Source organism: Rhinatrema bivittatum, chromosome 10 (assembly GCF_901001135.1).
Source record: "Rhinatrema bivittatum chromosome 10, aRhiBiv1.1, whole genome shotgun sequence".
NCBI classification, from domain to species: domain Eukaryota; kingdom Metazoa; phylum Chordata; class Amphibia; order Gymnophiona; family Rhinatrematidae; genus Rhinatrema; species Rhinatrema bivittatum.
In genome coordinates, this window is record NC_042624.1 from 76,839,698 (window position 1) to 76,862,583 (window position 22,886).

At 43.5% G+C, this 22,886-nt stretch overlaps 1 protein-coding gene across 2 annotated transcripts in view; it reads right to left on the reverse strand.

The window, feature by feature from the left end:
- FNBP1L (formin binding protein 1 like) overlaps positions 1 to 22,886 on the reverse strand; it is a 194,076-nt gene that overhangs the window by 17,122 nt on the left and 154,068 nt on the right. For both annotated transcript variants that reach the window (XM_029618045.1, XM_029618044.1), the window contains exons 8-10: positions 21,340 to 21,486; positions 18,014 to 18,217; positions 1,444 to 1,553 (exon numbers count right to left, since the gene is read on the reverse strand). In XM_029618045.1, coding sequence (XP_029473905.1) covers positions 1,444 to 1,553; positions 18,014 to 18,217; positions 21,340 to 21,486 — 461 coding nt within the window. The remainder of the gene's footprint in view (positions 1 to 1,443; positions 1,554 to 18,013; positions 18,218 to 21,339; positions 21,487 to 22,886) is intronic.

Sequence of the window (22,886 nt, forward strand, 5' to 3'; positions counted from 1 at the left end):
CGGGACACAGCGAGGCGCACCCACAGCCTGGTGCACCCAACTTTACCTGTATTCTGCACTTAGTAGGTTGTACGCATATGTACGTGCGCGACATTATCACACAGCGCCGTCCGACTTTCTATGGAGGGCAATACGGCATACACAAAGACGCGCACAAGATGGCGCCGCCACGGCCTACCACACAGTGTGCCGACCAAGCCTAAAGCGAGGCCTAGTCCACTGGGGGGAGCCGCTCAACCCACTCAGAAGCCCAATGGGATCAGGAACGACATTGGTACGGCGCACCAAGCAAGGAGACGGAGGAAGTCTTACCGAAACGCCTCCAAATGTCTCTGAGTCTGGAGGTAAATCTTCTTCTCTCTCTTTTTTTTTTTTTCTTACCTGGGCTCAGCGCTTATCGACTGAGTACAGATATGGTCCCTGGCTGCGGGAGGGAGAGGGCTTTGGCTGTCACCGCCACGCTCGGCTTCCTGCACCTGCTGCCTTTCAGCTGCTTAAGCAGCAATGTCCATGCTGGGACTGAAGAATCTCGGAAATCGCCTCAGGAATTCTCAACTGGGGGAGGGACCTTTAGTATCACCACATGAGAGAAGGGCTCAATTTTTTTCTCCAATTTAAATGTAGAATTTCTCCTTCCAAAAAGTACAGCAATCCCCATAGGGAGAGGTACATCCACTATCTGCTGGAGACTGAGAAATACTGAAGGGCTGAGGTCACTGCAGGGGTGTATCTAGGGTGACATCAGCTTTGAAACCTGACTCCATCTCCATCTGGCTACACAGTAGGAAAATGTGAAATAAAAATAACTCAAATGTTGGCACTGTGGACTGATAGCAACTGGCCAACAGGAAAGCTGCACCTGGGAACTGCAGACAATTTACTATGTAGATTTGGAGGCTTTCACATGCACTTAAGTCAGTACCACTGCCTTGCACATTGGCATAGAATGTGACATACAAGAAGGGAGTCAAAAATATGAATGCACTTAATGAAAATAAAACAATATTGAGCATTCAAAAAATATATATGAATTTCTTGTTAGACAGACATCATAAGGCATAATAACAAAGGCTGTTTTTCATTGAAATGGCGCAACTCTAGCACTCATCTCCAAGGGAAGTGACGGTTTTATTTGCATTTTAAAATTAAAAAAAAAAATGATCTGGACTATAATTGTTTTGCAGACTGACCTATCTCATACGTCGAAGCTGAAATACTCGCTCCACTACTTCGGGTGTTATGATGGTCTTTGTTTTCATGCCTTATGATGTCTCTTTAACAAGAAATTCATATATATTTTTTGAATGCTCAATATACAATGTGACACGGCAGGCAGGCAGGCAAAGAATTTTTCTCAAGGACAGAGCCCAGAAAAACAAACAAATATGGAGGAAAAAGCAGATAAACATTTGGCACGTTGAAAGTGGACAATTAAGTACGTACCTTTGGTCCATCTCCTTTTGTAGTTCTCTGTTAAGTTCATCAATTCTCTGCTGCAATTTCTTCCGTCTCTGTTCTGGTGGCAGGTGGCTGAAGTCTTCCAGTGCAGGACCCTACAATAGGGACACGAGCAAAGTGAACGTCCGTCCCTTGCTGATGCTTCACCAGTCTCATGTCACAATGCATTGTGTTACACGCCAGCTAATGTGAAAAGCAAAGCCGATGGTGGTAGACAGAGCATACACAGCACTCTTGGAAGGCGAGGGTTTAATCACAAAAACAAAAAAAAGAAGCTGCTGCCAAAGTATCTGAATATCTATGGCAAATGTGAAAACTCAGCATCAGTAATGGATACATCCTATTAGATGGGAATAAAGGCGACACATGAATGATGCCGAAACTATTACAAATGGAAGGTAAATGAGAACTGCGGCCACTGACATCACGGTGTGTAGAAACAGGACAGCTAATAGCGATACGAAGCACAACGTGTACTGAGAGGGTAACCTGAATCGGGGTGGAAAAATATTTAGCAGACGTGGGTGCCAGTCAAAATTTTTAGGAGCCCATATGTTCTTGCATATAATTAGTTTTTGCTTTCGGTTTTTTTTTGCTCTGCTTTTTTTGAGGTAATTTTTGCTTATTTTGCTCTTTTTTGGGGGGGTGGAGGGGGGTGCAGGGGAGGTTGGTCTTTTGCTTTCATTTCCTCACCAGCCTTTTCCTCCTCTTCCTCAGCCTGACCCTATCTCCTAACTTCTACAGGCCGCATGACAGATGGCCCGCAGGCCACAGTGGCCTCGCCTGCTCTGTATGGACCAATGGGGCTGTGGATGCCAGTAAGTGAATCTGGGCTGCCCAGATTCTCCATATTCTTCCATCTCTGACCTGTATGGCATGCCAGACTTCCAAACCCGACTAGTGTTTCTGTCCAGATACAATGTTGGTATTGCAAACCTGCTTTGTTAAACTGTTAAATAGTTGCCAGAAGTAAATAGCCAACTGGAAAGACATATATATATTTTTTAATATGAATCTTAAAACTAAATTTTAAAAGGCGCTCACACATGGGCGCGCTGATTTTATAACAGCACACATCGCTGTGCACATGTTATAAAATACAATACCTGCATGCACATGCGTGCCCGATTTTGTATTGGCGTACACAGGGGAGGTGATTTAAAAAAAAAAAAAAAATACGCACTGCGACACGATCGGCCTATTCCCAGTTCCCTATCACCCTACCTACTCCGCCTCCCTTGTCCCTCTCCTCCCCGACCCCTAAACCTATCCTACCTATCCTTTTTTTTTTTGTTGTTGCAGTACTTAATTCCTCTTCGGAGAAGTAAGTTCTGCACACCAGCTGGCGCGCTGTCCCAGCCCGCCCCCTTTTGGCTCCACTGGCACTTCTGCGCGTACCGGCAGATACGCGCGTGGCCGGGCCATTTCTAGAATGCGCTCGGCAAGCGCACGGCCTGGCCACACGCGTATCTGCCTGGATTTTGCGTGCGCCGGCGATTAAAAATTTATCCATAAGCGTTTTAAATATCAAAAGCGTTGTCGATTAGCAACTGGGGCTCAGAGATGACTTGTACGACCTTGACTGAGTTGAGCAAATTGTAGGTCTATGGGGAATACATCATCAGCGTAAGGGAAAGCCTGGAAGATGGATGTCCACGCGTGACTTCCACCGGTTGGGGCAGGAACGGCAGTTTTGCAGATGGAAGACGGCAGAAATCTCTCCCAGCAGCAGGATCAGATCTTGCTGGATGGAAGACGACGGCTGGGAGAATAGCTAAGAAAGCCCACAGTAAGGCTCTGCTCCTCCATACAGTCCCCAACTTCCAACTTGGCCCCACCAAAAAGGGCAAGTCATGGTCAACCACGTGACAACGGGGGTTAGGGAGGCCACTGCGTCGCTGAATATAGTAATAAACTACATTGGGGTTTGCTTTGGTTTTTTTTAGTGCTTTACTATTATTCAGTTATTTACCTTACAGAGGCAACTAGCCTAACCAACAGAAACAGGTAAAAAGCTGAAGACACTGCAGTCCAACGAATTCCATGAATTACCGTAATTAGTAAAAGAACAGGCTGGCAATGAAATACTAAACCCAGAAGGAAACCTCTATGTATAGTTAGTTTCCCCGCTGAGTAGGTGCTCATTCACTCCGCTATTGTTGCGGTTCTGGCAGCGGGCACCGCGGCCAGGCCCTTACCTCTGGGCTCCCGGACCTGCTCCCGCTTCCAGAGGGCTGGTTTGCGGCCTGTTTGGCAGCTGCGCGGTGTCTCATGGACGCCCGGCTCCTAGGCGCATGCGCGCGCCACTTGGGCGCTTTTCTAGGCCGTTTCCCGCCAGTGGTGACTCCGCCCAACTCCTGACATCAGACGCCGCGGCCTTGATAAGCCGGCCGCGGCCATCCAGTCTTTGCCTTGCAACAGGTTAGCCTCCCGGTTTCCTGTTGCGCTGTGCCCCGGAGTGACTCACTTTGCTTCGTTGCTCCGTTCCTGCTACAGTACCTGCCTGGTTCCTGCCTGCCTGCTACAGTTCCTGCCTGGTTCCAGTACCCGAGCCCACTTACAGTATTTCTACTGTCCTAGTCTGGTTCCAGTTACCTGTCCTGATCCACAACCCGCCTAAGTCCCAGCGGCCGGGCCCCTACGGGCTCCTCCCGGGGGGGCTTCGGCTTCCAAGGGTGAAGCCACCTAAGTCCCAGCGGCTGGGCTCCTATGGGCTTCTCCCGGGGGAGTACCAGCTTCCAGGGTGAAGAGCACCTCTACATCTTGCCTGAACATCTGCCTCCCGGCCTGCTATTCATTAGGGACAGTGACCACCTTTCCCAGTCTCTAGCAGGTCGGCCTAAGGGTCCACTAAACAGAGACTCACATAACAGCTATAGCAGCAGTAAAAAAAATAAAAAGCAATATACGGGCAGCTATTCACTGGTAGCAACTATTTATTTAGTTTAAAAATATTTGTAGTAGTTGTGCTGACAACAGGAACGTAGTAAATTAGATATTCTAGGCTGGAGACCCAGGTCCAAGCTTAGGTGGTCGCAAATGAAATAAGCCGGTTAAATTAATGCTCGTACCCTCTGAGAACATAAGAAACGCCAGACTGGGTCAAACCAAAATGTCCATGAAGCCCAGCATCTTCTCTCCGACAGTGGCCAATCCAGGTCACAAGTATCTGGCAGGATCCTTAAGAACAGGTCCAAACCTTCTTGCTCGTAACTGAGGATAAGCAGAGACTTTTCCCAAATCTACCTGGTTAGTAATGGCTTAGGAACTTTTCTTCCAGGAACTTGTCTAAACCCTTTTTAAACGCAGCTACGCTAACTGCTTTCAACATGTCCTTTGATATCAACTTCCAGAGCTTTATTGTGCGCCAAATGAAAAATCACAACACTTCCCACAAATTGTTTTAAAAGCTATTAGCTTCACGGAGTTCCCCTAGTCCTAGTATTATTTGAAAGGGTAAATAATCACTCCCTGTTTGCTCGTTCTATCCCATTCAAGATTTTTTAGACATCACAATTCCTCTCAGCCATCTCTTCCCCAGATTGAAGAGCCCTAATCTCTTTAGCCTTTCCTCATAGAGGCGCCATTCCCTCCCCTTCATCAGGTTGGTCACCCTTCTCTCTACTTTTTCTAGTTCCGCTATATCTTTTTAATATGGGGCAACCAGAACCGCACACAATACTCAACATGCGGTCACACCATGGATCCATACAGAGGTATTATGATATCCTCCGTTTTATTCTCCATTCCTTTTCTAATACCACCTAACATTTTATTTGCTTTTTTGATCGCCACCGTACACTTGGCAGAGGATTTCAAAGTATTGTCTACAATGACTCCAAGATCCTCTTCCTGGGTGGTGATGGCTAATGTAGAACCCCGCATCGTGTTCCTATAGATTTGATTATACTTCTCTACATGCAACTCTTTGCACTTGTCCACATTAAGTTTCATCTATCATTTAGACATCCAATCACCCAATCTTGGAAGGTCCTCTTGCAATTTGTCATAACAGACTCATGATCGAACATCTGAATAATTCTGTGTCATCAACAAATTTGATTATCTCATTCCTCAATCCCTTTACCAGATTATTTATAAAGATATGTAGAGTACACATCCCTGTGGCACTCCACTATTTACAGCATTGATAGAAAAGACCATTTAGTCCTACTCTCAGTTTCCTACCTTTTAGTCAATTACCAATCTGTAATAGGACATTGCCTCCTATCCCATGACTTAAATTTTCTGATGAGTCTCTCATAAGGGACTTTATCAAATATCTTCTGAAAATCTACATACATTATATTAACTGATTCACCCTTGTCAGCATGCTTGTTAACCCCGCCGAAAAAAACAGATTTATAAGGCAAGATTTCCCTTTGCTAAATCCATGTTGACTCTTCCTGATGGTCATTAATTTTGTTCTCCAGAATAGCTTCTACCATTTTGCTCGGCACCAACGTCAGGCTCACTAGTCTGTAGTTTCCTGGATCACCCCTGTAGCCCTTTTAAAAAATGGCCATTACGTTGGCCACTCTCCAGTCTTTGCATGAGAAAAGTCTGCAATTTCCACCACAGAGTCTGGCAGTCTGGGACAGCACTTGGTGTCACTGGCCAACACAGAAGGTGGGGAAGTTGTAATAGCACCTACCCACTCAACCAGCCCAGGTGGAACCAGTGCTACCCGTCCCTCACTTTTATGAGCACTGAAATTCACACACAAGTCACCAAACGTTGATAACATGAAAGACAAACAGATTTCAAGCAAATGTTTCCATGCTGTTTTTTTTTTTTTCGTTTTTAAACATAAGTAGACTGATTAGCACACAGTGCTTACCATCTTCAAAGACCACTGAACAGTTTATTTGAAACAGAAAGAAATGATAAATTACTCAGAAGTAACCATAGTGGAAGGGAAAGCATTTTCCTCAACAGAAATACTTCTGGTATACTATATTATTTTTTTTAATAGCATTCCAGTTAGCAGAAAAGGGCATTAAACAAAATATATTTTGTGAATAAGCAATGTGGCTACAATTGTGGACAAATATCCATTTAGTGCAAGTGGAAAACTCATTGGTGGTCGGCACATTCACATCTCCTCCACAGGCACAATGTCATTGGTAATTTATGGATCTCATAATTAATGAAAAAAACAACAAATCTATATTCCTACTAATTTTAGCTCAGATATTGCTGACAAGTAATTTATTCAGATAAACTCAAGCGTACAGCAACTGGAATTTATCATCTGCTGTGCTTTTAGTTTGAGACATCTGTGATCTGTAATGAAGAGCAAAGCAGAGAAAGAAAAACAATGTGATCTTAACAACTCTTGATCCAAATAAAAATTTCAAGATTTCCTAAAGAGTATTAAACCAAATGGCAACCTCAGCTTTGCTCCCACTTAAGTGTCATTTTCTTTCTTACAAAATCAATTAAATAACCCAAAATTTTGTTTATCTTATGTTAAAAACTTACAATTAAAAAATTGTTAAAAACATACAAATTAAAAAAAGAATAGAGACCGGAGCAGTCCAGTAGCAAGTTCTGTGCACTGCCCTATGGAGGACCTGGGTTTGATTTCTAGGCCCAGCATCTGTTTCCAGAACCGGGCAGAGATGCTGCAGAGGCAGCGTTCACAGTCCCTGGAGACAGGGAATCTCAGCCACTGCTCAACAGCGCCACTTAGTGGCCAGACTTAGAGAGCACAGGCCCCAGGTCCTGGAGGGAGCTGCGGTGTGTGGCCCCTAACTGAAGACTGACCACAATGGCTGGGCTGGGTGAGCCGGGAAGGGATATAAAAAGAGAGAGAGCGAGAGAGCACAAAGGCTCATGGCACCAGAGGCCAACAGAGGCCAGAGCCAACTGAACTGGAAGGAGAAAACTGCTGGGCTAAAAAAGTAAGACAGGCAAACTGTCGTACATGGGACAATACAAGATTTCAAAGAACTTTATAATGTGACCTGTTTTCATACAGAGGGTAATTTTCAGCACATACACGTTTAACTATGTGCAAACAAAGTTTGCCTGTATTTTATAAACTGTGAGGCAGAAGGTGCACAGTTTGTAAAATACAGGATCTCTCTGGCCCCATATTATGCAGGTACGTGTCATTGTGCGCACATTTTATTTTAATGGAGAGCGCATAATACTTGCAATTCGTATTTTACAAAAGTACATGCACATATTTTGCGCAAAAAATAATTGCACCATGTGCATTTGCACCATGTGTATTTACTGCAGTTTCCGTGCAAAGGCAGCTATTTTATAAAATACGCATATACTCCACCAATTCACCTAGATCCTCAACCCCCTACTCCCACCCTAAAAATTCAGAAATTAATATTTATTACTCGCATTGTCCTACATTCAAAGCGACTTACAAAGAGAACATCCATAACTAAAATCAACATCACAAGATATCAGCCATAGCAGCAACCAAGATCATACCAACAGTGACAACTTTCATTTTTATCCTAAAGAATTTCTGTACAGCTATCTCATGAGAGCCTCTTTGAAAAAATATGTTTTTAGATACTTCTTAAAAAGCTTGTAGCATGATGTATAACAAAACTGTGTGGGTGGTGTATGCCATAAACTGAGACCAGCCAGCGAGGATGCCTTCTCTCTTGCCTCTAATAGTTTCTATTTGCTATTTGATCGAAGAGTACGTACTACAGGTTGATAACATCTTGAAGACTGAATTAAGGCACAACGGTGCTTTATGTACAATCATCACAACCTTAAATTTTATCCTCAACAAAACCGGGCCGGAAGGCAAGCACAAAAGACCAATTTTTGTTTTATTTTTATTTTATTTATTTTTTATTTCTTTGGTTTTTGGTTATTTTAATTATACTCTTATGTTATGTCATTATTGTAAACCGCTTTGAACAGTAATATGGCTAATAAAACGGTATAGAAATGTCTTAAATAAATAAATAAATAAGTGTGATTCCACCTCTGCAACTTAATTTGTAATTTATAATGCCTCAATATAAAGACAGTATGACCTGTAATCACACCATCTCACTAAATTTCTTGTAAACCGATGTGATACTCTCGGGTGAATGTCGGTATATAAAAACAAACAAACAAATAAATAAATAAATAAATAAATAAATAAAAAATAAGTCTGAAAGCGTGCGTATACGTTCAGTAATGAATGTGAATCTACCGCTTAAAAAAATACGAACTTGGACACTAAATATTAAACCCTGCCTCTAAACTGCCCCTTTTAGGTTTACATTTACACACAGCACTGCCAGTACGCGCACACTTCAGGCTTTTAGAAAATACTACTTGTGGACATACGTGCTACTTACATGTGTAACTTCCAACTACACGCGGAAACCTTCTGAACAGTCCCCCCATAAAGTAACTCAGTTGCTATTGCTTGATTAGAAGTGCGCATCAATGCTGTCAGATAAGGCAGAACTAAGAATTATAAACATTTTAAAGTAATAATGAAATAGGGATGTGCAGGGTCTAAAAAATCATTTTGGTTTGTTAATTTGTTTTGTAAGTCAACGTCATTTATCAATTTCATCTGAAATGAAAAGATGTTTTTTTCATTGCATTCACTTTTTCATTTTACATTAAAGTCAATAGGGGAAGGCCCCATTGACTTTAATGTCTTTTACTCCTTTAATCACTCCATAACTAGAAATATGTGTAGTGTGTGTCATGCATGAATTTATGTGTATATATTTTTTATTTTATATGTGTGTATATGTATATATATATATATATATATGTATATATATATATATATATACATATATATATATTTATGTGTTATCATATATTACATTACTAAGTAATTCAAACTGTTTTTATGGGTCAGTTAAACCTATAAATAAGTTGACCAGTTTATTATACTGTATGTTCTTGGTTCCATGTATCGCCCTACAGGCAGTTTATTTGTTCCATGTAAACCGGTTTGATTTGTATCTAATGCAGGAAGATCGGTATATAAAAACTAAAAATAAATAAATAAATGTAAAAGAAAAAAAGGGGCCACGGCCTAGGCCAGACAGCAGGACATAGCCTGAGGGTACATCGCTAAGGCTTTGCCAAGGCCCAGTCCAATGCCTACGCATAAGGCCAGGTCCCAGCCACCTAGGCCCAGGTCCTAGACCCGATGCTATGGCCGGGTCCCATTAGTCAAGGACCAGGCCTTCCGGCGTCTTCTTTCTTGATCCGGTGACTGACAATGACACTTTCTACATGGAGAATGTCATTTTTAGTTGCTGAATCAAGAAAGAAGACACCAGAAGGCCTGCTCCTGGGCCTAGCCTAAGCCTGGGTTCTGGCAACAGGACCCAGCATTGGGCCTGGGCATTGGTGACGAGACCCTGGCCTAGGCCCTGGCCTCCACAACAAGACTCAGCCTCAGCCAGACCCCCTGCATTGGACCTGGCCCAGGGGACGAAACTAAGCTGAGGCCAGGTCCTGCCAGAGGCCCCCTAAGAACATAAGAAATTGCCATGCTGGGTCAGACCAAGGGTCCATCAAGCCCAGCATCCTGTTTCCAACAGAGGCCAAACCAGGCCACAAGAACCTAGCAAGTACCCAAACACCGAGAAGATCCCATGCTACTGATGCAATTAATAGCAGTGGCCATTCCCTAAGTAAACTTGAGTAATAGCAGCTAATGGACTTCTCCTCCAAGAACTTATCCAAACCTTTTTTGAACCCAGCTACACTAACTGCACTAACCACATCCTCTGGCAACAAATTCCAGAGCTTTATTGTGCGTTTAGTGAAAAATAATTTTTCCGATTAGTCTTAAATGTGCTACTTGCTAACTTCATGGAATGCCCCCTAGTCCTTCTATTTTTCGAAAGTGTAAATAACCAAGTCACATCTACTCGTTCAAGACCTCTCATGATCTTAAAGATCTCTATCATATCCTCCCTCAGCCGTCTCTTCTCCAAGCAGAACAGCCCTAACCTCTTCAGCCTTTCCTCATAGAGGAGCTGTTCCATTCTCTTTATCATTTTGATTGCCCTTCTCTATACCTTCTCCATCGCAACTATATCTTTTTTGAGATGCGAGAGTTGTACACAGTATTCAAGGTGCTGTCTCACCATGGAGCGATACAGAGGCATTATGACATTTTCTGTTTTATTAACCATTCCCTTCCTAATAATTCCTAACATTTTGTTTGCTTTTTTGACTGCTGCAGCACACTGAGCCGATGATTTTAAAGTATTATCCACTATGATGCCTAGATCTTTTCCTGGGGTGGTAGGCTCCTAATATGGAACCTAACATCGTGTAACTACAGCAAGGGTTATTTTTCCCTATGTGCAACACCTTGCACTTGTCCAAGTGCAAGGTGTTGTTATTTATTTATTTTTTAAATATGAAAATACCCTAATATTTTTTTTTAAATATGAAAATACCCTAATATTTTCAGGTATGTTCATCTGAGGCTAATTTTCAATTTGGATCATTCGTACAAACCGAAAATGGACTCATTTGTTCTATTTGGCACATCTGTTTAAAATGAATGCACATCCCTATAATGCAACAAAGCAAAAGAGAAAGAGTCTGCACAATAACACCGCACAGCAGTTATAACTACCAAAGATGAATGTTTGTGTTTTACCTAACACATCTGGAAAAACAGCAAGAACGCCAATGATTTAAATTAAATTTTGCTGATCAAATGCCATGTTTGACCAAGTTTAATAACTGCAAGTGACAGAAAACAACTGGTTTACAAGCTGGGGTTTAATTTAAAAATATATTAAAGTGTTAACTCTGTGTAAAGTACCAACTTTCATCCTTACCAATGGTTGGGACAATGAAGAAATGGGAGCAGAGAGAAAGCAAAGGATGGAAACTTAACCAGCCCTCCATCTTACGGTGGTTGAGGATTCTCAGGACATGACCTTGATCCAATTCTGATGATTCTCACACAAAGATACTAGATGCAACGAGAGGGGGGGCCTGTGTGCTAGCCCTTTTTCCAATAGACCCAAGATGGAAGAGAATTCTTTAGTACACAGCCCCTAAGTTTGAATAAGGAGGCGTGGTCTAGTGATTGGAGCAATGGGCCGAGAGCCGGGAAAACCAGGGTTCAGATCCCCCTTCCCTCACCGATGACTCTTTGCGATCCCAGGCAAGAGACTATCTCCTGCGGCCTGAAGGACCCACTCAGATTGTGCTGGATAACTTGTGAGACAGCAGTGACGGCTGCATAATTCTAGTAGTGCCACAAAAATGATAAGTGCTGTCGTTGTGTTACACAAAATCCCTGCTGAAGCCCCTTGACGACATGCTTCAAAGTGTTCTTTGAAACAATGGCAGAAAGGGACTGCATTTTCTTGAAAAATTGTTTGGCGCTTAAAATAAACTTTGCTTTTCGAAGATTTAATTACTTCTACTTAAGATTATTTGGAGCAGCTTAAAGTTTTGGTTTCACACCTTACTATCCGGAGTGACCCTGTTTACTCCACACTAACTGTTTGGCAGAAAGCGTATTTGCCCATTATTATAAATCATATTGCTGAATAGTTTAAACTGACTGTCCTACAAACAACTTGCAGTTACACAGACCGTGGCACAATGAACACATATCTGATGAATACAGGAAGAAAACAGCATGTATTCCCTAACGTTTAATTATTGTAAAGGCCACAGTTCCCAAAAACTCCCCACAGGGGAGACGAAACTGAAGTGATATATTGTCCACTTCCATTACGAAAATTAAAATAATTTACAGGAAATCAATAATGGCATGAAACATCTGTGAACAGAGCTTATTACAGGAGCAGGTCCATTTTTCCCTTTTTAAATTAAAAAGAAAAATGTCAGTACTGCCAAAGCAAGGTCCTTTGCTACAATGCTATGAAGAGGCATCGTTTCCAGTTTAAGGGGGAGCCAGGAACTATGCTCGCTCTGTCCTGCCACAGCATTCCCGAAACCATTAAAAAAAAAAAAAAGGACATAATATTGCACTCTCTGTACCACCACACAGCAGCAATCAGGTCATTTATCTTATTTATTCATTTAAAATACTTCTGGCCCGCCTATATTATTAGCATTCTCATGCTAGGCGGGTCACAGAGAATACATCTAAACCTTATATGAAACAACAACTTACATACAGACATAATGTAAACATTACAGAGAGGGCAGGGGCTGCCTGGTAAGGCAGCTGGACATCACGGCTGAGAAACCTCAAGCACGACTCGAAAGAAAGTAGTATAACTATAGACTTCACAAACAAGAACGGACTGCACCAAGCAAATCCACAGCCCCTGCAGGCGCGGGATTCACCCAGCATGCATTTCTCCAACCTGCGTTTAGAAACTCACCCCCTCTTTTGCTGGCTCTAACGAGGGGGATCCGGGGGCGTCCCACACTTTCCCCTCACTCGGGAGAGAATGCAGCAACTCGCTGCAGGGTGCGGGTGACTGGGACCCACAGGGAATACTGCATGCACAGGAGGAAGAAGAGGAGAGGGGCGGGGAACGGCGGCTAATATTGAAATAAAGTGAAAAGGATGCATGTGAGCCAGAAGCTGGGAATGGGGTTGTTTTTTTTTTAACAGCATCAGTCTGAGCTCTCAGAAAGCCCAGCATAAAGCTCCGTGCGAGAAGTCGGGGCAATAAGCAAGCCAGAGAACGGTTTCACGGCAAGAGTGGCACAGAAGTCACAACTGAGGATTACTGATTTTAAGACATTGCTATTGTTTTTTGCCTCTTAGATGCACATACAGGCCGATTCAGTAAAAGTCGCGGGAGAGCACACAGGCCACTCTCCTGTGTGCGCGATTCAGGGGGGAAAAAGATGCAAATGAGGGCCCATGGTAAAAAGAGGCGCTAGGGACACTAGCGCGTCCCTAGCGCCTTCATTTTGACAGGAGCGGCGGCTGTCAGCGGGTTTGACAGCCGATGCTCAATTTTTCCGGCGGCGGTTCTCGAGCCCGCTGACAGCCACGGGTTCGGAAGACGGACGCCTGCATAATTAAGCGTCCGTCTTCCGACCCGCGGGCCGCAGGCACATTTACAACTTTTTTTTTTTTTATTTTACATTTTTTTTTAATTTTTGGGTGAACAGAAAAGCATTTTTTTCTGCTTTCCAATGGCAAAAGTTCAAAGTTCATGCATCATTAAAACATTTCAGGTTATTTGAAGGTCTGTATCTTTTCTGCACCTCCTTTCTTCCAGGGTGTACATATTCAGATCCTTCAGCTTATCCTCATAAGTCTTCCCGAACAGACCCCACACCATTTTGGTGGCCCTTCTCTGGACCGCCTCCAACCTGTCTCTATCCCTTTTGAGATACGGGCTCCAGTACTGAACACAGTACTCCAGGTGAGGCCTCACCAAGGACCTGTACAAAGGCATCACCACCTCCATTTTCTTATTGGTTATTCCTCTCTCAGTGCAGCCCAGCATTCTTCTGCTTTAGCTATCGTTCGTCACATTGCTTCACCACCTTCAGATTGCCAGACACGATCAACCCTAGGTCCCTCTCCCAGTCCCTGCATATTCAACTTTCACCCCCCATCACATACAGCTCTTTTGAATTACTGCACCCCAGATGCATGCTCTGCACTTCTTGGCGTTAAATCCCAGCTGCCAAGTCTTCGACCAGTGTTCAAGCTTTCTTAAATCACTTTTCATTCTCTCTACTCCTTCAGGCAAATACCAAGATCTGCAACAGAGTGGATGTCATCCAAAAATAGATAAACTTTACCTTCTATCCCTTCCGCAATGTCACTCACAAAGATATCGAACAGAACCAGTCCCAAAACCGATCCCAGTGGCACGCCACTTAACACGGCTCTCTCTTCAGAGTAGGCTCCATTTACCATTACACACGGTCTCCTGCACGTAACGTGCAGAGTTCAGTTTGAAAAAAGGCCTGTGTCATCCAGATCTTCGCATCACTCTTTTTTAATCTCTCAAGTTCTGTCTCATGCCTCTATAATACACTTAGATATTTATCCACATTAGTTTTACAGGTTGACTTATATCAATGGATAGATCAGCTTTTTTTCCCCCTATATATTAATCACCTTTCATTATGACCAACACTCACTGTTCGTAAGATGTCCATTCTTCACACAGTCATGCTGTAAGCATGCTTTGTATGTACCAACTGATCCAAAGCCTTCCTGGACATTTGATACAGATCAACACAGCAGTGCCCCAGTTTCCTTACACTCAGAATGGTGAGAACGACTCCGAAAAATAGTATCTGGCCAAGAATTTAAAAAATATCCCCAACAAAAGGATAGCAGTCAGTCTCTTTGCTAGTGGTGCTGCTTTGTTTCACTTTGGTCCAAAACAAAAATGAAAAGTTAGAGAAAGTCATTAAAAAACTAAAAACTGTCTGCAGTATTGAAAAAGTAATAGGGGCTCCCAGCCACCAAGAGCCACAGCTGCAGGCCTGCCTGGCTCCGCCTCACTTCTCTGCCAGAAGACAAAGGAGCAGACGCACTGCACTGCACAGGCCTGGCTGGCTCGCTGGCGTGGGTGCAGTGTTATGTATTTTATTCTTAGCAGGCAAAACTAAAGTTCTGTATTTGCCTATATGTTTTGCACTGCTGTTCTCATCTCTATTTGATCTACTGTTTGTAAGCTTTACAATCTACTGGATAATAAAAAATTTTAAATAAAAGGAAAAAAAAACAAAAAACCCTGCTGTTTCCACATCTTTCATTATTTTAAGGACAAGACAAAGAAACAGTTGCTTAAATTTCAGGAGCTTTAATAAGACAACCAAAGCAATTTTCTACATGGTGTGCCTCTTTAAGGAGAGCTAAAGCCATCTTTACGTGCAGTCTCTCTCTCACATTTCATCTCATCGTCCTCCATTTTTTTTAAAATTTCATTATCAAGACACTGGTGGTGTTTGCAGTATTCGTGGGCACTTCTGGCCCCGTCTGCACCATCTGCGTTGTTTCCCTTTGGGAAATGGGGCAGCCGTAAGCCACATGCATGCTCACAGCGCTCGTGTGCGATGCATCTGCTGTTAGCGGGCACAGGAGAGCACGTGTACTTCTGAAAATCAAAATGCATGCGGACTGTTTGACTTCCCCCGAGCTAAAAGCATGTGTGCCGTGCAAGCCCACGTGGACCATCAGCCAAGCAGAGGAGAGCACCCTTCAGACAGCCCCGAGTAAATTGTGCTGAAGGCTGCCCACCCCCCCCCCTAAATTATGGAAACTCTGGTGCTGCTGTGCTGAAGGTCATCCAAACCCCCAAGCAGGAAACCTGTTGATCTGAGTAAAACAGGAATACGTCAAAAGCCACTGAAGATCTTTCCTTAGCAGGTGGTGCAGCTATCATGAAACGCATATCCCTCCCACCCCCCGAAAAAACATGTGCACATAAAATAAAATACTGGATAGAAGACAAAGATAAGGAAAAGCAGCAGCACAGCTAGGAATCAAGCAAGACGACGACAAGCAAAATCTAGAAATTGCTGCTGCAGTAAAACCCCCCTCGGACGTCATTGTGGTCGATGCACTTTGCGAGCTGCTCTCTCTGCTGAGTCTTAGCATGGGGTAGCAGGGTAAAAGCAGCCGAGAGATGCACGGAAAAGAAAGGGACAAAGGGTGGGTAACCGCCAAGGGAACACAGCGCTGTATAACAGTGCCACCAACCGTCTGGATTAATCCCAGGCTAGAGGACTCTACTGCAGCACTGCTTTAATCCACTTCCTCTAAATCAATTTTTCAGTCACCTGCTTCTTAATTCCAACCCCTCCCTCCACATCAACCTCATAAGGTGCTGGTTCTTCTCAAGGAGTATTTAAAGTTCCTTTCATATTTCCCAAAAAGAATTTGGTAAAGAGATGTGAAAGCAAAGGGAAAAGAGAACAGGAGCCTGGCCTGACACATTAATACTCGCACAGACTCTGCACGTGCAAAGCCAATGTCTAACCTTTGAAAATAATGCTTAACATTTTTATAGGAACTGTTGGCTGCAAGGTCTACTAGCACAACCAGTAAGAAGACTAGGGAACGGTTTCCCGAAAGGCTGTGAGGTAATTTTAATAAGAAATAGAAAACAGTTCCTTCAGCTTCACTTCAGATGACTCAGTATAAAAGCCTCAGGTTCTTAAGACCAGATTCCTGATCTATGACCTGTTCTCCGGTTGCTAAAAAGGCAAATTAATCCCAAACAGCAAATGTTACTTACAAGGAACGGAGAGTAAATGTAACCTGACCTATACTACGTATATAATACAAGCACATAATTAGTAAATTAAAATAGAAGGTACCTAGGGATTTACCAAGTCCCTTAGCAATAACCCATTGCTCCTCCCTGTCCTCCCCTCCCCCAGTTACTACAGTACAAACAGGGTCCTTTCTTTTCAGTTTAAACTGATTTTTACCCATCAATTTCCAGATTTCTCCAAAGGTGACAACCAGTTTAAATCAACGTTCACCCTGATTTTAGGCTGATTCAAAAGCCGCTCCAGAGCTGCAAATGCGGTGATTTAGGGTCTCCAGCCACTGCTGGAAGCCAGTGCGGGCCAATGCGCATGCCGTGTTTCAAGGCCCACCTCCTCACCCCCTGATCCGCCAAAGCGCCTGCCGTGTAGTGCCATGAAATGCATTTGAAGCAGGCCCTGTCCTGGAAAACTCCCTGGGCTGTGGACAAAAGCAGAGGGGCAGAGCTGCAGAGCGCAGGAGTCTCAGGAAGCTGCTGCCGTGGGAGAGAGGACACGCCTGGAGCCACCACCAGTAAGGACAGAAGCTGGTGCAGTGCGGAGGGTGGGGGGGAGGAGAGGGAGATTCTCAGCAGGGAGGGAGGGACATGCTAGGCAGGGAAGGGGAAAAGAAATGGGGATGCTGCTTCATATTTTATTGTCCTGGCTTTTGTCCAACAAAATGAACTCAGATATTTACCCGGAAAAAGGAGTCATTTTTTTTCCCCAACTGATTTTCTCCAGTTTTTGTTCTTATTATAATAAACCCTGATAAATTCCCGGGAAAAGTAATGAACAATAAAAAATGAAAATGAAGGTCTCTACAGTACAAAGCTCTCTTGGCATTGTTTCTTCAAACCATTTTATGGAAGTTTATCATTGGTTTCATCAAGTCAAGTCTCTTTTTAAAATACTAGATATTGTGTTTAATGTTTCCAGTCTTAATGATTTAATTATTCATCCTAGTGGTCAGTAATAACATTAGTAACCTCTTCAAAAAAATGATTGTGCACAAAATGTCTGGAAAAAGAATGCCAATTAGAGTGAAAAGTCTAGGACAGGACAGAATGCGATCACTCGCAGGGAAATCGACAGCAATTCTGAAACCATCTGTCCGTGCTGTATTCAGACAAATGGATTTCCTCATATTTCATTATGTCGTTTTACTATTTACTCAAATCAAAGTCAGAACAATTTAAATGTAATATCAATTAATCCTGCAGAACTTAATGATTTCTGAAAGCATCTGTTATCAGCTGGCACTGTACAGGAACAATGTCTGTTAAACGAGTTTCTGACAGAGTGCATCACTTAAGAGCCTTAAGTACGCTGTAAGTGGTAGGGCAGAGACGTCAATAAGCTTTACCTTTGGTTTCTTCCCAAAAAGCCAGAGCTTGCCTTTGGCCTTGCCCACAGTGGTTTTGGGGTCGCCTCTCACGCCTTCCTGTTTTGGGGTACTGATGGTTCCATCCGATACCGCTCGGTAGATGTGCTGGCTGTAATCTTCAAAGGGAAAGTCTCCAGGGGGCTCGAAGCCGGATTTAAACGAGTCCACCACTATTTGGGAGTCCTGGTTACAGAAGAGAAAGTCATACGCTTAAAAGGAGGGTGTGTTCCCAGAAGAGTTTTCTAGGCTTCCCCAGTGAGCTGTGAAAACGCGCTGCGGCAACGTTGTCGAATGACTTCACCCCCTTGTGTTGCTCATCATCCCTGCCTGTCCCTTGGAATGTGCTCCCTCGCCACCCCCCGGGATAAAAGCAGGTACCCTGTGAAACTGCCTGTGCACTTTCATCAGCACGGAGGCAAGGTCATTTTCAGACGCTATGAGAATTTCCCTCCAAATCTTTTCCACAGCTCAGAATGTGCACAGGATGTCCCCACGAGCTGTAGCAAGGGTCCAGGGATCCTGAAAGGTGGCCGACACAAGCTGCAGCTCCCCAGGGAAGCCAACAAGAGTACGTTTAAAATGAAGACAAGCCTCCTTTCAATTCATGTGTTGTCTTTCGTGAGAACACAAGATTTGCCATACTGGCTCAGACCAAAGGTCCATCAAGCCCAGTATCCTTTACCCAACAGTGGCCAATCCAGGACACAAGTACGTGGTAGGATCCCAAAAGGTAAATAGATTCCATACTGCTTATCCCTGGGATAATCCGTGGAATTTCCCCAAGTCCACCTTAGTAATCGTTTATGGACTTTTCCTCCAGAACGTGTCCTTTTCAGGAACTGGGACTATCCACTTCCTGACATCCAATTGAGATGATGAGCAGGGATGACAAATAGATCCACACCATAGATGGTAAAGAATCCCATATCCCTCCCCCCAGACTAACCAACAAGAAAAACACAGCATGGATTGTGCAGGGCATCTTCTTCCATGTGTCATTACTGCTTTGTATCATTTCAAATAAGGATGTATTCTTAAGATCTGTTCATGTTCCTGCTCACCTTTGTGCATTGTGATGTGCTGTAGAGGAACCCTGGCAGAAAACATACAAAGCACTCCTAGACAGAGCAGTCTGTTAGACTGCAAATACAGTAACAACTAGAAGTCCTAGCAGAAATCCAGGTGTTCATGTAGTCAGGCAGGCTACACACAGAGAAATTACTACTTACCTGATAATTTCCTTTCCTTTAATGAAAACAGGTTAATCCACACCAGTGGGTTATGCACCTCTACCAGCAGATTGAGACAGAACAAAGCTGACATCACGGTATATATATACCCCTGCACGGACATCAGCCTGACAGTATTCTCAGCACCCAGCACCCCTAGCATCTTCAGTGCCTGGGAGATCCGAGCCGGCAACTCATCTCTATGAAAGAAACACAACATTGTTCTATACGGCTCCAACCCCGGAGAAATTTCCCATCCTCCAGGGAGTATGGGTCGCCTTCATCATCCGTGCCATCTGTGTCCCCAACAGCATGACCCACAGCAGGTGTAGAAATACTCCGATGCTTACTTGCAGCACCAGGCTTGCGGGGATCTGCAGTTTGCGATCCTGACCTCTTAGGCCTACCACGCGGCAACTGAGTAAAACCTGTGAGCAGTTTTGAGGCTGCTCAACCTACCAAGCTGTTTCGTGGCAGACTTGCTCGTAGAAAAGCATGCGAACGCCGCAGCAGTCCATACCAAAACCAGGGGGCATCAGTCCTGTGCCCACTGAAAAGCTTTCCCCTGTTGACGAACCAATCAAAGGAGCCCCAAAACCAGGCGAAACCTCTGACAGGTCCCCCCTCCAGTCCCATTCCCGCATCATGCTGGGAAGGGTAGGAGCAGTAAAAGCAGCCGGATCTAACTCTCCCTGAGCCTCCAAGCAGCGCTGACACAAGTTAGGGGGAATGGCAAGCTGAGATGCCCGAATATGGCAAGCTGCCCAAGGGCAAACACCCGCTAGCAGCACACTCCCAAAGCGCCTGACAATTGTGCGCCCAGCAGCACTGCTGCACAAGTGAGCGCCCAAAAACAAGGTCTATCCAATATGACACTACGGATGCCAAACAATATAGGTGCCCAATGCACGGTCCAAAAAGGCACCCACCTGATCGCCCAGCTAAGCACACACCTGGGTGAGCAAGTGTGAACTGATGTCAGAGACTGTTTCATGGCAGACTTGGGCGCAGAAAAGTGTGCAAACGCCATGGCGGCCTACCACACAGCGTCTAAGCAAAGCCTGAGAGGGGGCCTAGCTGCGCTTGGCTTCCTGCACCCACTAGCCTCCCAGCTGATTCTCTTCTGGCAGCTAAGTCCATGCCAGAAAACAGACTACCGGACCAAGATATTCGACCGAGGGACCATAAGGTATCACCACAGGAGAGTGGGGCAAATTAATTTCCTCCTTTTCTCCTTTTATTCTTTTCCTTTTCTTTAAAGCATTCCCCAATAGGTAGATGCACGTCCACCATCTGCTGGAAACAGAGAATACTGGCGGGCTGATGTAGGTGCAGGGGTATATATATATTATATATATATATATATATATATATATATATATATATATATATATATGGTGACGTCAACTTTGCTCCATCTCCATCTGCTGGTAGACATGCATAACCCACTGGTGTAGATTAATCCGCACGTCAACTGGGTTGGTGCAGCAGATCGATAGTGGTGGTGGGATATGGTTTGAAAAGGCCACAGGGACCTAGAAGGCTGCATGTTTGGGCAAAAGTCATGCTAGCATTGGTGACTATTTAGATTATTACTAGGATTTGCAGTTTGACGTGAAGGGAAGGATGCTGGGCATGAACTAGTAAGGGATCTTGAACACTTATCTACCCAAAAAGATAGAGAACAAAGGAGGAAGACCACAAAAACAGCCTTGGATAAGGAATGATATCCTGCAAGTGATCCTGTTCTCTGGCTGGCAGCTGGGATATATCCTTGGCAGGGTGGAAAGAAATAACTGCAGAACGGATGGGTTATAGTTGGACTTTTTCTACCATCATCTATTAAGTTACTATGTTAGATTATAAAAGATTTATCAAGTCAGTTGGCTGAGCTTATCACCATTCCAAAGAATTAAGTGAGAGCGTGGGCAACAACAAAACAAATTGGTGTGTTTATAGTTTCCTCGTTTATTTTAATTTATAAATGATTTCGTTTTGTAAACATAGCACTGGACAAAATATACAGGAAGCTTAAATAGAACAAACAAAAGTCCCCGCTATATCAGCTGCACTTACTCTGCGTTCATCAACTGATTTTGCTGCGTGTACCATGCCTTCTAAACATTTGGAAACTATTGGAATAACTTTGCGCTCTGCATCTGCAAACCCTTTATAGCATTCACTAAGCTTGATGGTCCTTCGTTCATCCATTTCTTGTAGATGCTGTAAACAAGAAAAGAATTACATAAGAGAAAATAAGTAAACTTGCGATATGCATGCATAATGGCTCTTCTTCAGACTAACAATTGCCCATCTGTTCTTTTAACTGTATGACTGCATTAGCCATGATCACATGAAACCAGGCATCATGCTGTAAAACTGCCCAAGGTACATGTTTGCTGGACTAGGAGAAAGACTCCATCAGTTTCTTTGGTGTAGCTTCCCTAAACCAGTGCTCAGCGTGGGGAGTTATGTCTGGGGATGAGTCTCAAGTGCCTCTGGCTGGCTAAGACTGTGTGTTGCATTGAGAGAGGACTAGGATTCCCCCAGGCCTCAAACTCAAGGATTCAGGGGTGCGCCTGCACTAAAAAGGATGATCAACAGACTTTATTTATTACATGCTATCATGCCAAAACATTCTAAGCATTCAGGGCCATTTTGGTCTTTGTCATCCATCATTTACCATTGTACTATGTTGCAACTCAGTCAGAGCAGGCCGTTTCTATTTGTTTTATAGTTTTTCTTGCAATTTTTAAAACATTTTGAAATAAGCAGCATTACAGCTAGCTTACAGGTAGCAGATTTTCAGTGTAACCAAAGTATCCTTTTTGAACATGTCACAAAGAACCACTTTACATTTCTCCTCTCCCAAGTTCCCTCAACGGTTGTTTGCATTAGGGATGTCAATTGGCTGCACTTTTCAGGACAGATGATCCAATTCTGGCCTTACCCCATAGCAGGTAAACACTATGGGTGGAATTATCTACCACTCTCATACATTATTACTACAATCATGCAATTGAATGAGTACACACAATCTTTATTATCAAATATTACACGGCATTAACAACAAATAACATTAAATCGCTCACACTCATCCACATTCATTCACCTATTAAAATACTGTAACAGAATGACAAAACACCTATAATTAAGCAATGGCTTACAGTACAGCAAATAAATTGACCTGATGTATGTTATATAACAGCAAATAAAATGATTATATTACTTCAGTACACACTTATGACAATTGTACCATTCACAAATCTCAATGAAATAAACTCATGGTCACAATAATCTCTTCAACAGCTTCATCCATCAATTAGCTGCCATATTCACTGTGAATGTTGATCTTCTTTTTAATGATTTAGGCCAATACTCGCGTTGTGCTGCCTTTACCAGTGCTGAAACCTCCCTTACTTTTCCAAACGGCCGATGTTTCACGAAATCACCCTGTCGAATATTCACAAATCACCCTACAAGAGGCCCTTGTTTCTCCAATGTGGCTTCTTCAGGGGAAATACAACTTCCTGCTGTAACCATCACTAGCAATATCACCTATAAGCATTTATCAATTGGTCCGAACATTATTCCATGATCTGTTACCCAACCGGGTCGATAGC